Source organism: Falco cherrug, chromosome 12 (genome assembly GCF_023634085.1).
Source record: "Falco cherrug isolate bFalChe1 chromosome 12, bFalChe1.pri, whole genome shotgun sequence".
Taxonomy (NCBI): Eukaryota; Metazoa; Chordata; class Aves; order Falconiformes; family Falconidae; genus Falco; species Falco cherrug.
This window is the reverse complement of record NC_073708.1, coordinates 32,082,167-32,098,119: the sequence shown is the minus strand read 5'-3', so window position 1 is coordinate 32,098,119 and position 15,953 is coordinate 32,082,167. Positions and strand designations below refer to the sequence as shown.

At 48.1% G+C, this 15,953-nt stretch overlaps 2 protein-coding genes across 11 annotated transcripts in view; one reads left to right on the top strand and one right to left on the bottom strand.

Moving 5' to 3' along the window:
* KANK4 (KN motif and ankyrin repeat domains 4) overlaps positions 1-2,019 on the top strand; it is a 36,094-nt gene extending 34,075 nt beyond the window's left edge. For all 7 annotated transcript variants that reach the window (XM_005440439.3, XM_055724506.1, XM_055724509.1 and 4 more), the window contains one exon: positions 325-2,019. In XM_005440439.3, coding sequence (XP_005440496.2) covers positions 325-426 — 102 coding nt within the window. In that variant the 3' untranslated portion in view covers positions 427-2,019. The remainder of the gene's footprint in view (positions 1-324) is intronic.
* A 7,224-nt stretch (positions 2,020-9,243) lies between these two features.
* PATJ (PATJ crumbs cell polarity complex component) overlaps positions 9,244-15,953 on the bottom strand; it is a 157,191-nt gene continuing 150,481 nt past the window's right edge. For all 4 annotated transcript variants that reach the window (XM_055724501.1, XM_055724504.1, XM_055724502.1 and 1 more), the window contains exons 43-45: positions 15,401-15,504; positions 13,570-13,693; positions 9,244-12,058 (exon numbers count right to left, since the gene is read on the bottom strand). In XM_055724501.1, the coding sequence (XP_055580476.1) occupies positions 11,912-12,058; positions 13,570-13,693; positions 15,401-15,504 (375 nt within the window). In that variant the 3' untranslated portion in view covers positions 9,244-11,911. The remainder of the gene's footprint in view (positions 12,059-13,569; positions 13,694-15,400; positions 15,505-15,953) is intronic.

Below are 15,953 nucleotides of genomic sequence, written 5' to 3'. Positions count from 1 at the left end.
GCTGGGCAGCACCGGGACCAGGAGAGGGCACGGCAGGGACGCATTTTGTGCAGTTGAGGTTAAACCCCAAAACACCACGGGAAGGTTGCAGGACGGTGACTCATTTTAAGCGAGGGAGTAAGTGCAGGGGAGGAGGTTTTGGGGGTAAACTGCTGGGCAGTGAAATACCCGCTGAGAAATATCATCAGCGCGCAGGTTGCAAATAGCAGGGATGGGGCCAAGGAGCGGAGGCGGTTGAGAATGGAGCTGGGTGGATTACAGGAGTGGCTGGGGCGAGAGGCAGGAATTCGGGCAGTAACATCTTCACCTCTTCCCTCCCCGCAGGGTGGTAACTCAGCCCTGTCGCTGGCCCAGCATGCTGCCCGCGAGGACATTGCAGCGCTCCTGCGAGCCCACGCCGAGCAGAGCCCGTCCCTCTCTGCGTGACCAAGCGGTGAGAAGAAAGTGGGATGGGGAGTGGGGAACAAACTGCTCCTTCCTGCAACAGCCCTGCTGCTCGCCTCGGTGGCCACGGCCGGTGTAGTAGATTTCCATACGTACAGGGGGATGAACCCTGTCAGTTACCTGCGTGTGTTCCCCATGGCTAATTCTCCTCATTAAGCCTGTTTACACCCCCCCTAATCTATGCACATTGCCACAAATGATTCCAAGCTCTCCTATACACTCCTTTTGGTACAGATTTGGCAGGTGAGCGACCAAAATGAAGGAGAAAAGCACATTAGAAAAGCAATACTTAAGTCTTTTGTAACCTTAGATTATGTTTGTCCTTTTAATCAACTACTTAACTGTATCTCATTTAACTTGTAAGTTTGTGTTCTAATATTTATTATTAGCTCTTCTGTATGTAGCGGCAGGCAGTGATTATTCAGTATATGTAACGACAAACACAAGCTGGATGGATTATGTAAAGTATAAAATCCTATTTATGTTTGCTTATGTGGGTCTGATGTAAGAATTAAAAATTAATGCTCTAGGAAAATATTTGAGTATACCAGACCCAAACACACAGACATTGTTTTGCCTGTATTTGGAATTACCATATGGCTCTTATTTTTCCTAATTAAGTTTGAGCCAACAGGGAAGCGTAGCCCATTGACATGCACCGTGCATCAGCACATGTGATGCTCAGGCACAGCAGGGTGGATCAGGTTATCCCAAGCATGGCACAAGATGATCACAACAGATTCCCATCCCAGGATGCATTAATGTCCGAGAGTTTGGTGGAGTGACCTTGCTGACAGATGCCTTCCGGGCAAGCATCTGCTCTCCCCTTTCCCTTGTGCTTAACCTCCAGATGCCCAAACCACTCCCAGCTAAAGCCATGCTGTGATTTAGCTGCTGGAGTTGGCTGGTGCCAGCCGCCCCTCCCCCCACCCCGCCATGGGGCACCCACAGGGTCAGTCCAGCATCGCCTCAAATCATACGTGGGGCAGGGAGTTTCTCTTAAATCCCCCTGCTGCTGCTGAAGAGGGAGGGCTCCAGCCCCACTTCTCCAAACACCTTTATACTGTCATTAAGTTGCTCTGTGCTGGGAAATGCCGTTTCGTGAGGCTGTGCTGCACCAGGACCCAGTGGATGCCCTCCACAGGCTTTGGGGGACCTGGATGCCACCACCAAAAGCCTGGATCTACTTGCCAAAACTAATTAGCTAACTAGGGAGATTTGCTTTTACTTTTCTTTCTTTTGTTACTAAGCAGAAGTTAATCCTAGACTACTTTGGTTACTTCCAAGTCAATTCACATCACGATGAAATCTCTCTTAAGCTGCCTTTACCCTTCCCTCATATTGCAAAGCCGCTGACGAGCCCCCATCCTCACGCCGGTAACACTTACCGCCTTGCAGGGAGGGGAGGACAGCCCCTGCCCTCCGTTTTCCATGGAAATCTGCCATCTGCTCCATTTTCTTTCCTCGTGTTTTCAGAAGCATTCACCATCTCAGATGTCTAGGCGCCTTTTTTTAACTCTATCCCAAAATGCAGTTACCTCTTTTGCATACAAATAAACTCGAGTTAAACCTTTACCTGCATTTGCTCCTGTGCCTGTCCCCATTGCCACGGTGCTCTCCCAGTGTGAGGCAGCAGGGATGCTCCGGTGGACAGGGAAGGACAGCCAGGACAGCCCTCGGCCCGCGGTGACTGCACGTATGTGCACATGGTTAAATCAGGCATTTTTGAGGCGTTTCTTCAGACCAGTGCCCCCCGGAGGTCCCATGCCCCAGCTCCCCACACAGACAGGGCAGGGTGGGAGTTTTTTTGCAGGAATTGCCCCGATTTATGTTCCTGGGGGCTGAGCACTGAGCACCCAGAAGCAGTGTGAGCACCCACAGCATGGCCACCAGGCCCCGGCTGCAAGCAAAAAGAGCTGTAATAGCATCCAAGTGACAATTTTCACTACTTCCCCGAGAGCTCTGGAACTGCGCTTGCAGAGAGGAATTTCACTTCAACTCTGGCTGCTGCCCAGAGTGAGGTGAACTTTCTGGCTTCAACATAAGAAGCCAGAACATGGGAGATTTTCTGCTAAGGATGAGGGTGGCTTTGGGAAGCACCTGCCTTCTCCTGCCCGTGGAATTCCTAGGGATATTGAGCTCACTGTAGTGCGACTCAGGGAGAGGTAACATTTTCGCGGTCTGCTGCAGCACACGCTTTGCTGCCTTCCCCTGCCTCCCTCCACATCCCCACCCCGGCAGCCCAGGCTGATTAACTACATCCCAAGAATGTTTGTTTGCATTCCTTTGCCTCGTATTTCCTCTTTTCCCCTCGATCCATCTGCCCCGTGAGGAGCAGCTCCCATGGGGTGACCCCCCCGAGCAGCTCCTCCGCTCATGTGGAGCCCAAGGGACCACGGATGGTTCGGTGCTGCCCTCGGCACCTCCCCCTGCCCAGTGTCACGCTGCAGCAGCACCAGATTGCACAGAACCGACAGAAAATCGTCTGCGGGATCCCAGTGCCACAGAGGGCCCCAGAGCCAGCCTTAATTTATACGGTAGAGATCAAACTAAATATAGACAAGCAAAATACATCCCCAGTGCGAGCGCTGTACAATACAAATGAGAGACAATTAAGTCACAGCAAGGAAAGAAATTAATCTAATGATCTTTACGAGCTCACCATCTATGAACTGATTAGCTATGAAGGGAAAGAATGACGAGAAACTCATCTGAACACGATTTTTCCACTCTCCTTATGGCCATTTCTAGCGTATCCCTTTCTCTTGATGCGAGGAGGGGAGCGGGGACTCTGATGGTCTCATCCAAGGCACCTCCGTGGTCACGGAGGAGCGCGGCACTGTGCAGCCCTCAGCATCCACACTGGGACTGAAAAACAGCATCAGTTCCAGTGATTCTGTGGGTTCTCCCCTCTAATTTACCGCTACCTTCAGAGAAAGCCCTCTGCTACCCAGATGTTGTCCCCCACCCCAGACGCACACAAGGCCCTCGGGTGTCCCCAGGGATGCCAGGACTGCCTGAGTGTGACGCTGGACACCAAAGGCTTTGGTGGCAGAACGGGGATGGCAGTGCCAGAGGGGAGATGCCAGAGGAACTGCAGCCAGCTCCGCCCAAGGTCCATCCTGGTAAAAGGGGACGCTGGATGCCTGCAGACATTCAAGGCCAGGCGGGATGGGCTCTGAGCAGCCTGATCGAGCTGGAGATGTCCCTGCTCGCTGCAGGGGGTTGGACTAGATGGCCTTTAAGGTCCCTGCCACCCCAAACCATGAAGTCTGTGATTCTGTGCCTCATGCCTGGAGACCCCACCCGCAGCCGGCAGGCTCCAGCTCCATGGCAAAAGCAGGTTCTGAAGCCACCATATAAGCACACAGCGCATGACCCTGAAGGGACTGTGCTGGGGCATGGACCCCTGGGGGAGTGGAGCCCCCAGCCCTCCTCTGTGCCCTGGCTGACCTCACTGGTGCCGGACCTGGACAGAGCCACGCGAGACCCTCTCACCCCAGCTGCCTTCTGCACGTGGTTTGGTGCCCGTACCCATGCCAGATACAACACACAAAAGAAACCAGCTGGTGGCTTCCCCCCTCCTTACCGAAAACCAGATGAGCCCAAATTGTTCCTCCTGCCTCTTGCGCGCTGCCAAGGCACGGGAGCAACGCCTCCCTGGGGTGGGGGTGGGACACATGGAGCTGCAGCCATGCTGTGCCCACCCGGAGCAGGACAGCCCCCACGGCCGCCCCCGTGCCGTCCTGACATCAGCTCCAAGATATGCAAGAAATGAAACCGCCGCCCAGTCCGTGGCTAAATGTGCGGTCCCTGTGATCCAGCAGGCCTGGACAAAAGGCTGCCTTGTGCTCAGCGCCTGCGGGGGTGGCGAAAACCTCACAGGGCTCGGCTGTGGGGCGGCAGGCCTCTGGCTGGGGAAAGAAACAGCAAAGCGGGCTCCATCCCTGCTGTGGGGATGCAGGTGGTTCCTCGGCATCATCTTGAGATCACACAGCACAGAGAAGGGGATGGAACAGTTGCAGTGATTTGCAAACGTTGTCCAGGCTACTTTAAACATTGCAGTTAGCTTTTGTTAAAGGTTAACTCATTTCTTCTGCTGTAAATATCAAGTATCCTCAGCCCACGGCACAGAGGAGGGCCCGCCCAGGAGCAGGGCCGGGAGCCCTGGGCAAGAAACATCCACTGGCCTCCGCGGCGGGGCCATGGCCACGTTCACAGCACAGGGAGAGAGCGGACCACCTTGAGCCCCATGTGCGCGCCGAGTCCCATGCAACTCGTGAACACAACTGCCACTGGTAATTAAATTGGTGGGACCGCAGCCAGGCAGTGAGGACATGCTGTGGCTTCACTCCTGTGACCTCTGTGGGCCGTTGTCTCCCCACATGGGGTGACAACTGGGTGCTGGGATGAGTGTCTTAAGGCTTAATGCTGCAGGAGAGGCAAAATCGATGGCTGGCAGGTTTCTCGGGTCCGACTTGAAGCACAGGGTACGAAACACAATCGCTTCTGCTTTCTCTTTCTTCCCCTCGTCTTGCCCACACAGGTGGCAGAGAAAATCAGCACCTCTCAGTTTATCATCCAGAAACCGCCCCATCAGCAGCTTGGGTGCTGTCAGATCAGTGACTATCAGCAGCATTTAATATTTTTAGAAGAGATGAATGTCTCGGTCACAAAGGCAGATTTATTTGCCAGAGGGGAATGAGCTGCCACAGGGGCAGCGTGTCGGGCACATTGACAGCACCTCCGCTTTGGGGTGTTTGGGGCCCGGCTTCCACCCAGCACCTGGTCCTGTCTCCACACCTCGGTGGGGAGGGGCTGCTTCACCCCGCTCTTGCCAGCCACAAAGCGCAGTTATCAGCAGGGGCAAGACGGGCTGTGATTTAATTTCCTAGAAATCTCTTGTGGTACTCAGACGTCTCCTCCTTTTCGCAGCACCCACCTATTTGCAGGGGAAAACGCCAGCTCAGAGGTGTGGCAGTTTGTCTTTCTTGGTTTGAGCTGAGAGGACAGAGCATCCTTAGAGCATCCCTTGGGGCAGCCTCTCTGGCAAGCCACCAGGCCCGGGCCGAATGCAGCAGAAATACAATATTTTGTCAATTGCTCCATCTAGTGCCATTTCAGCAGTAAAAGCAGTGAGAGCACAACAATCGGAGCCAGTGCAGCCACCGCGGCTGGGGCTGCGCAGCGTTCCCTGGCCGGTCTCTGTAGTGGTTCGGTGAGGATGCGCAGGTCCCTGCCCTGGTCCAGCACGGGTGCCATCAGCCGATGGCAGCTGTGCGGAAGGGGCTCGGGAACGCACTGCCTCCCTCGCACGCTGCTAGCTGGAATGGAAAGCAGCGTAAGAAAAGTACTACGTGAATTCTTAATAGTTAAAAATGCTCATAGGGAGTATTACATTTTCATGGGCAGATGTTTCCATATAAGGGTTTATAGTCCCGTTTTGAGAAAGATGAGAGAAATACGATAAATGAGACAAAGGCGCTCAGTCCTGGGTCTGCAAGGTAAGAGCAGATTTAAAAACTCTGGCAGGGTGTGCTCCAGCCACAGAGGAGGTGAGGACCAGTTGCCAACACACCACCAAAACCCAGGCATCACCCGAAGGCCAGGGACCACGTACCCCTGGCAAGTGCCATCTGTGAGGGGAAAAGCTGGTGCTGAGGGGGTTAAACAGCACATGGCCAACAACAGCTCAGCTTTACCCTGCACAGGGTGACACCAACACCGACAGCAACCGTTACCATTTGCCACCCCACTCCCCAATTTAAAAACCAGCAATATTTTAAAACATTTGCCCACATAATAATCATAATCTGTCCAGTTTTATCTGCTTCCCCCAATGCAGCAAGTGAACAGGTTCTTGTGAGCATCAGGAGCTGCGCAACGATTCCTGCTTTGCTGGCCGGAGCAGTGAAATACCCAGCTAAGAAATAAACCCATCTGACAGGCAGGTCCCACATGCACTCCTCACTGGCTAAAGCTGCTTTCCAGCGAGCAGCGGCAGACACCAGGCCAGTATATCCTCAGGAAGAAAACTTGCAGAGAAACCGTGGCAGGGACTGCCAGCAATGCCAGCAGTGGGCGTCACCAGTAACAGGGGCTTCTTCTAGCTCAAACACAGCTTGGAGCAAAAAACGTCCCTGTTGAGAAGTGTTTTTTGGCATGACCGTGCTGCAAAACATCCTCTCTGGCGCACAAATCCACCCCATCTCGTAAGGTGAGCACTAAGGCCTGTGCCAAGCACCATCGGTGCTGGGGGATACACGAGCCCCCAAACCCTGCAATGGGCCGTGTGAGGAGGCATCGGGCTCCTGCCCACGGTTTAGCCCTTTGAGCTGCGGTGGGAGGACAGGGGGTACCGCTGGGGCCCAGCTCAGCCCTGGGGGCTGCACGCAGCTCTCAGCAAACACATCAGGCTGTTGGTCCTCACATCTGTCTCGTGGAAGCTCCCAGGTGTGGCGTCACGCTCTCGCTGTCTCCCATCCGCATGAGATTTCTGCTGAGTTTGTGTTTTAGGAGCACCGCTGCACACAAGCGTCCAGAGTGTCCTTTTTCCTTGAATGGTAACGAATCCGTAAAAAGGCCCACCTGGCAGAGAGGGGAAAGGAGGGAAAGATAGCGCATTGCTGTTTAGGGGAGTTTCTTTTCTGCTGCATACAAATAAACCAGAACCTGCAGCAAATGAGTCCCAGAGTGCCAGGAGAAACCCATCTTCTAAACATGTTTATTTTCAACAGATGGCCTGTCATATCTGCACATCAAAGTGTTAAAAAAGAAGAAAAGAAAAAAATAAAGCCAATGAAGGGCTTTATGAGATGGAAGAGACCATTCCTGTTCAAACTGCAAACAAGTAACCCTCCCAGAAAGTACATTTCTTCAGGAAAAAGGAGACCTTTGAGGACCTCTTCTTTTTTTGGTTTACTTCTTCCTTGCGGCAGCTCGCTGGTGATTTTGTAAAGGCAACTGCAGCGTCATGTCACTTCTGGAGAGAAAACCTACTTCCTAGGATGATGGAAAGGAAAAGCCAAGCTCAGCAGGTCTGCATTCTGCCCAAGGCATCCTGGATGGGAAACACAGCAGAATAACCTCACGCAAATGTGGTTTTAATTGCTACAATTACTTTGATTAGGATGTGATTTTTAATTTTAACTGGGCAGTTACAGAGGCATCACACCTACAGCCAGGGCTGCTCTATCAGGAATAAAGAGGTTTTATGCTGCTAGTGAGTATTTTCCTTTGTGTGCAGGAATCAGAAATAAACTCTGCTCCAACCCACCAGACTTGTGAAAGCAGCCGAGACCTTGGAGCCCACCTGGACAGGGCTGAAGGCAAGGTCAAGGTGATTCATGTTCCTTTTCCATTTGGGATGCTGCAGAACATGGATCTCTGATGTGCTGCTATCCTAAGGGGTCCAGTTATCACAGGATTGCGTGTTAGAGAACAAAATGTCCATTGCTACTAAGAGGAAAAACAATGACCGTGACAGTGTTTAACCAGAAAGTAAATACACCTAAATAATGGACATGGAAGTGTGAAACCGTGGAGAAAGATGATAATGGAATTATATATCAATGCTCAGCACAACTGTAAAAACTAATGTTTTATACATGTGTAATGTTAAATTAATTCATTCCAGTTCTTCCAGGCGAAGGTACATTAACTGCTCCATCTCAGCATAATCATATTACCTCAACAGGCTCTATATATGTCATACTTCCAGGGTGGTAATCGCCATTTGATTAATTACAGGGAATTTAGAGGCATTATGGCAATTCCTTATGCAGCAGTATAACATGACACAGTCCCCTCATCCCTCGCGGCTGACCTGCTGTTCGCACCGGCCCACCATCCACTGCCACGGTTCACGTCGCTGCCCGAGCACTGTCCCAGGCTGCACCCAGCGGGCGCTTCAGGAGCTCAGTCGTGCTTGGCAGTGGGGATCATGCCTGGACAGACTTTGCTCCCTGGCATGCTCACGTGGTGGGGAGGGCACAAAAAACTTACAGTACCTCAATCCCAGCCTTTGGAAGAAGTCTAAACATAGGTATAACTTGCCTTTTCCTTTGCAGATTTAGCCAAGAAAGGCGAACAGCTCTAAGATGGTTCCTGGTGATGTCAAGAATGTCCTTGATGGTGTCACTGCAAACGGCAGGCTACTCCCTGTCTCTCCAGGTGAGGAAGCTGATGGAGGGACTGTGGACAGCATGTGGTCCTTCTGAAAGAAAAGGCTCTGACAGCTGAGTCCTCAAACCAAGGCAGAGGCCCCTTTCCCACTGGTACATACGAGCAGAATGGTGGTGAATGGCACCTCTGAAGGGCTGCGAGAGGCCTATGGTAGAGATGCTCCTCCTGCAAGCATCCTTTGTGTTGGTTTTGATTTCTCCTGGCACAATAACAGCCACTTGGCACCTGTGTCTTCATCCCTCGGTTTTGCTGCCCCTGCACCAGATTCTTGGTCTCTCAACCAAACCATTTTTGGTGGCATTCCCCTGATTAAAAACTACTTACCAGGCTGGAGCCACCTCAGTGGGTGGCTGTATCTTTCCGCCGGAGGGCAGATGTGCACAGGGAGGCTCCCTGTGACTATCTCACTCGGGGTCAATCCTTCTACCTGGATACAGAGCCTCGGCTGGCTGTCACCACAGCCAGCTGTCACCGCAGCCTTCCATCACTCCTACAGTGACTGCCGCTCCTGCTGCCTGAGAAGGGCAGTCACAAGCCCTACTTGGGATAGCAAACAAAGACATCTCATGCAACAGATTTTAACAGTGACTTAAATAAAAAATAAAAATACAGAACTACTTATGTAACCGAACTTTATTTAGAATCTTTGAAGTCATAAAATGTCTCATTTTACTGATATACATAAACATACAATCAGGAGGTTTAATTACTTTTTCCCTTGCACAGAAATAAAGTTTTAAACAAACCAGAACACCTCAACCCAGACAAGCGTAATGCAGATTTAATTATCTAACTTGGTCCTGCACATACAGCACACGCTTCTCTGCATGGTCACTGGTTTATCTATTAGTTGCAATATAACTCTTGGCAGTAATATATTCAACACACAAAGTGCAAATTACAAGAAGCAGAAAATGTTCTCTCTCATTCTGAGCAATAAGAAGTGCAAAATATCTCAGCCCATAAATTCTATTCTTTACGTATATGAACAGTATGTGCATAATAGGCTAATAAATAGCCACGTAAAACTTCATAGATTAAATGTGGCAACATCTTAAAGTAGGAATGCAACAGTTATAAAAACATAATCAGACAGAGGAATCATTACATTTTGTTCATGAATTCCATACACTATTTCTGAGTGTACCTCCTTCACCTACCCGCCTTTAACTTCTGCATACCCTGGATACTTCTGCAACCAAACACAGTTTGTTAAAACCTCTCCAGTTCGCTACATCTGGACATATTTCTGTGCGTCTACAATCAACGTTCCACTAACACCTCCCTTGGCAAATCAAATAGTGCAGTGAGAAGCCACTGGAAATGTGAGGTCTCTTCCAGGCACTGTTGATGAAATACCAACTAATGGCTCCAGCAGGCTAAATGCACTTTGTGATTACCTACGAAAACTTTTCAGTAAAGTAAGGAAAACTGTTTCAATTAGAGCTAATCACAGCTTGCTTGTTTCAGCGTAGCTCATCTCACTTCAGTACCTGTTCTCCTACATAAAATGGGGAAATACCCACTCTAGCTATACCATACCTAACAACACTACCTTTAACACAAACCCCACACTACTCAGTTATACCGCAGATTTTCAATCTTCTTTCTGTTTAATTGCAGGGATTTTTCACATAAAACAAGCAGCCAATTTCGACACACCCCCCCCCTTTCATTTCTCCCATCATCATTACAAATTACACCAAATAGTCCAAATCAGACTGGGCTTCTTCCTCTAAAACCCTACTGTTCCTCTGGATAGGAAGATTAAACCACAACGACTTGCATTGCCATTAATCTGCCTGCCAAATTCATTTGCTAAATCACTACGGCCACAGTCATATAATCACTGCAGGAATGGTTGTGACACGGAACGAAGTTGCTAACTTCTGGCTAAACGTTCCTGCATCCCACCCCCACTGCACAAAGCAGGACAGGCCTTGGGAAGGCTCCTCGCGGGCTTCAGCACACTTTCACCTTGCTTAACTTAAACCGAAAAAACAGCCAGGGGCTTCGACTGAGCCACCTGACTCACTGGAGTGGGCTGAGGGATCCCCTTCTGCAAGCTCTGCCCTGGGGAGGACAGGCACAGCAGCCAGCCCCGGGACCACATAATCCTGAACTGCCACAGTAGTCTTCTGCGGCGATCATCTCACCACTGCCTGGTGTTATTTGGTATTAGCCAAAACTGAACTCCAGCAGCCCCAAGGAAGAAGCATCCGCTGATCCGTGAAAGCCTCTTCCTGCACTATCTGATCCTGGGGAGACTTTTGGAAATGCAAAACGGTTTGCTGGTTTGGATTAACTTCATCTAGCCTTAAAGACAACGTGCAGAGGGACTGCTCACAATCATTACTAGAATTACAGGATCACATTGCCGAAGCAAACTTTTTATCTTCATTAAAGTTTCAGGATGAACAATTATGCTGCAACTTGGCACAACAACAACTGCCTTTGTATGCAACATGCCTGGCATATATCAGCACATTGTTTCTTCTTTAAAAATACAATTAGAATAGAACGAGATACGTTGTTGTTGTTCATGCTGCCTAAATATCTGAAAAGGCTCAAACATTTTAAAAGCCTAAAAAAATAAATCTCCCTTTCCCCTAGTTTATTTTTCATGCTAAAGGCTGCAAATTGACACATCACAGTAATTACCTCTGACTAACTTCCATAGACCTACCCAAAGAGATAAACATGAGAAGTTCACATTTGACTATCAGACTTACTGTGCCGAGCACAAATAATTTCCCAGAGGAGAATTTGATATTTCATCATTTGGAACAGTGGTAATTTAATTACATTGCTAATGTTTTCTGGCATACTTGAAAGGACAATTAGCATAAGTAAATCATGAGTGAGATGACAAGTCACTCGGCATTTATTTCTGCTCATCAGATGAGATCAGTTGATGATCTAAATTCTCGTTTGTGTGCGAACTGATTCCAGGTTCAGCAGTTGTAACTGGGGTTCAGACTAGTGGGGATAAACTGATGTATAAATAAAGTAAAATGGACATTGTTCTTTGAAGTTTCTTAATTAAACTTGTTCAGAGAAACCTCAAAAGCCACCAGAAGTAGGGGAGGGCGGGGAGAAGGGCTGATAAATGAGGAAGGCTAAATGAAGCTCGAGATGCACACTACCCTTTCTGGCAATGGGGTGAATACTGATTCATTTTTGCCAGGGTTTGCTTTATATCCTGCTCAGGGCTGAACAGTATTATTATAGCTCTACTGATGTTCTAAAATAATTGTACTTATCTCTGCAAGCGCAATGACATTCATGATAACACCGTTAACGTTACAGTTCCTTTCTGGCGCTTCAGAATAGCTACAGCTTGCTCATGAGTAACACCTTCCAAAGCTTCCCCATTAACTGCTAAAATCTGATCACCACGCTTCAGTCTGCCATCGTCCGCAGCTGCTCCCTGCAAACAGCAAAGCGAGTCATTAGCGGCTGGTAGCATGGAACCCTCCTGTCTCTCAGAATGCTGATGGATGAAATGAGGAGGGATGCAGCACTGGAAATCCCACCGTAGCTGGGTGGGGAACATGGGAAATGACAGTGCTGAAGTCTCCCTGAGTGCGTCAACCGTTGCCCATCGCTCACCCTGCCTATCCAACCCTGCAAGATCTGGGGCACTGTGGGTGGGTGATACACCCTCGGGAAGAAGAGAAAACTCATCCCTGAAAAAACTGCGGTGTGAAGGCTGGTCCTGGCTTTTATGATAATGGGGAGGCTTGTTAAAGCAGCGTGTAAATGCACTCCACACCCAGGGCTGAGAAATGGGTTAAAATGTGGGGAGGGAGAGGAATGCAGAGCTCACGCAGCAGAACAGCCTGGGTACTGCCCAAAGTCACGGATGGAGCAGGGCTCCATTGAAGGTCCTGAGGAGCTCCCACAGAGCTTTAGTAATGGCTGTTCTCCTCCAGAGGCCTCGGTGCAGCTCTTTTATCTAAATCCTGAGCCCTGCCCTGCCCAGCGGTTGGCTCATGGTGTCTACTCCTGCTCCATGGCCCCAGCAGTGACTGCACTGTATTCTAGCTTTGATTAAGGGTTTCTCAGCTGTGCTTACATCTAGAGACTTGTAAATCTAAGCATCAGTTTAAACACATAATTATCTTCCCATGTTAATAACTGAACTGAACCATGTTAATAACTGGCCCACGTTGAGCACATTTCTAGCAAGGGGATGGGTGGGAAAAGGGGCACCCCTCCCTTCACACTAGCGGCCATTCTGGGGCTATGCTGTGTTGTGTTTCTTCTTCAGCTTTGGTGGCCTGAGCCACTCTGTACTTGGGATGCCCAAGTGCCCCCCTGGCAACTCAGGGCCGGGGTCAGAGATGGGCTGAGGCAGCTGTGCTGTGAGTGGCTCCAGCACACAGGAGTGGAGCACTCACCGAGAGGCATGAGAGACAAGCTGGAAGCAAGGGAGAATAACTAAAGCCAGGACTGATGTGTAAGCCAAACAATTAATTATCAAGCCACAAGGTACGGTGTTTTTGTCTTTTGGTCTTTTTTCTCATTGAGGTGACTATCTGGGCAGAGGAGCTTATTGCTGGTTCTGCAGCTGAAGCTCAGCCACAAAGATACAGGAACGGTCTCCTCTCCTGTACAGTGGGGAAAGTGATGCCTTCGTACCTCTTGGAAGGCTCTTTGAGATTTACAGATAGAAAACTGCCTTATAAATATTTTAATGCATAAAACCAAGTTTCCCAAGTACACAGAGCAATTTTGCTGAGATAAAGCAACTTGTTTCAGCCACCAGTAATATAAACTGAGAAGCCAGCTGTGAGTTCTGGGTCCACTTACATCAATGTACTTAGACAGTACATTTTGCTCTCTACTACATAATATATTATCCAAGCCAAAGCTTAGGTTTATTTTTAAAGATAATACAGAAAAAGGGAGAAAATAAAACAAACAAAAAAAAGATACCTTGGCAAATATAGTCTTGACATAAATGGGCAGGTCTCCGTGGGGACTTCCATACCCCCCTACAATACTAAATCCCAGTCCATCAGAGCCTTTCTCCAAAGTAATAATCTTAGGCTGAGGTGCTCTGAAAACACAATAAATACCACTTAGAATAGCAATGTGTGTCTCTGGGGACTTTATGCAGAAGGAACACTTACAGAGATATTTACCTATCAAGTTCTTTATGCAGTCACAAACCATGACTCTTGCCCTTGCACTGAAACACAGTCCCACACAGCCCGGAGTTCAAACGCTGTTCTGTGCACTTCAGCTCCTCACTTTGAGAATACTTATTTTTAACAAGGAGCTCAACAAAAGCACTTATCTCTGATGCAGAAGTGAGACTCCCCTGATCTGCAGTCACTGCACATACGTAAAGGAGAGTTTGCTTTCTTACCAGCCAAGCTGTCATCTTTAGTCTGTGTAAGTGGCAACTGCAATGAGTTCCTTGCAGCATAATTTTATGTTATGACTTCAGAGGAATGAGTCTAATAGACAGCATGCAGCCAGGAACACTTGTGTTTATAGTCTCAGCTCTACTGCAGGCTCTTCGGGCTGTGTTCTAACAACCTGTATTTGACCTACATCCCTGTGCCCTGTAACCGCAGAGGCTGACTCCAGAGCCCCTCGCTCAGCGCATTGCTTAGAGCCTGAACTCTCTCCAGGGGCTTTTCCTGTCTATGCTGAGCAAAGGAAGATTATTGGTGGAATTCAGAGCACTCAATATGTATATAATCCATCTCAAACTTGAAAAAGTAATTTCTACATATTTAGAAAGAATTATTGTGGACAAAAGCTGTTTGGCATCTTCCACCTATGTAAAGGTGTAGCCTATGATGACTAATATCTAGCCATTTCTTTAGGACAGAATGAATGCATACACCCACCTAATCCTGCTTCATATTTTCACATTCAAATTTCCTTACTATTTTCGTATGAAAACAGAATACAAATCCTTTTGTGAAGTGAGCAATTCTCCTTTGAGAGCAGCAATAAAAACAGTATCTCACATTGTAAGACTAGAGAATGCAGCATAAATGGCTTAACTTTTATACTCAAACCCCCCTGAGGTAGGGCAGCAACTTGCATCTCAGCTCCTTAAAATAAATATAAGGAATCAAAGAACAAAAATGAGGAACATAATGAAGCTAATGAACCAAAAATGAAGATCAAATGAATTTCAAAATGATAACTGGAATGCTATAAGGTGCTCTAAAAAGCACATGATGGAGAATGAGGCATGGTCATGGGAGGGCTAGATCTCTAACTTTCATTCACCATACAGAAGCATTTTAAGTAGAACATTTTTTAATCAGACTTTTTTGAACTGTAAAGCTAAAAAGATTCAAAAGACAAAAAAAAGTTCTGGGTCATGTTTTGAAACATTTGCCTGTGATACCAGGCTTTTTAACAACTCTTGCCTTAGTCTGGCAATGACAAATTATTTCAAATTGCTACAATCATAACTCCTTTCAGGCAAGGAAGCCAATAGACAAGGGCATAACTATCATGTCAGCACAACACATCAGAAAAGAAAGGAGATACATGTTTTTTGAAAAATGTCCAGAACTAGTGCTTGGAAATGCATTTTGTGCTTATTTACTCAAGCAATTTTGGTCACCAGGTGAAGATGTGAGTCCATAAGCAGCTTGGAGAAAGTCACAGTTTTCATTTTAAAGGTGATGCAGAATTAGAGGGAAGAGCAATGGGAGAGACCTCCTTCACTACCCTAGGATTTTCCCTATGGCACACAGAAATCCAGCTCATTTATGCAGACTATGTGCAGACTTACTCGGGATCTTCAGAAGGATGCTCAGTCGAAGAGTTCAGGTTGCATCCCGCAGACATGCTCTCCAGCTGGGTAGCAATGGCACTGATGTTGGTGTCTGCCACAACCTAAACAGAAGGATGCAGTGAAATACTATGTGTGTTCACTTAACACCAAAGACATCCAGACTAATTATGTAGAACATAGCCAATACATTAGAAAAATCAATTGTTGATCATTTTCTTTTCCAAGAAAATTACAAATACAAGTCCTACTCTCTGAAATGCCCTACTAATTCAATACTTTCAAATAACAGAGTTAATAGCAGCCACCTTTCTGGGGATTTAATGCAGACTTTGCTTTGAAGCTTTCTCTTGCCCTTGCGTGACTATCGCTCGGATGGTGAGCAGAGGGATCAGTCTTTCTGGATAATCCAAAGAAAGAGGTTACTTTGTCAAGGAAATAGGTACGTCTCAAGAGTATGCCCAGGATGGCGCTTGAAAATAAAGGTCTCCCACAGAGAGCACCTTAGCCTTTAACAAAATACAAAGACCCAAGGGACTTCGGGGCAAAGGCC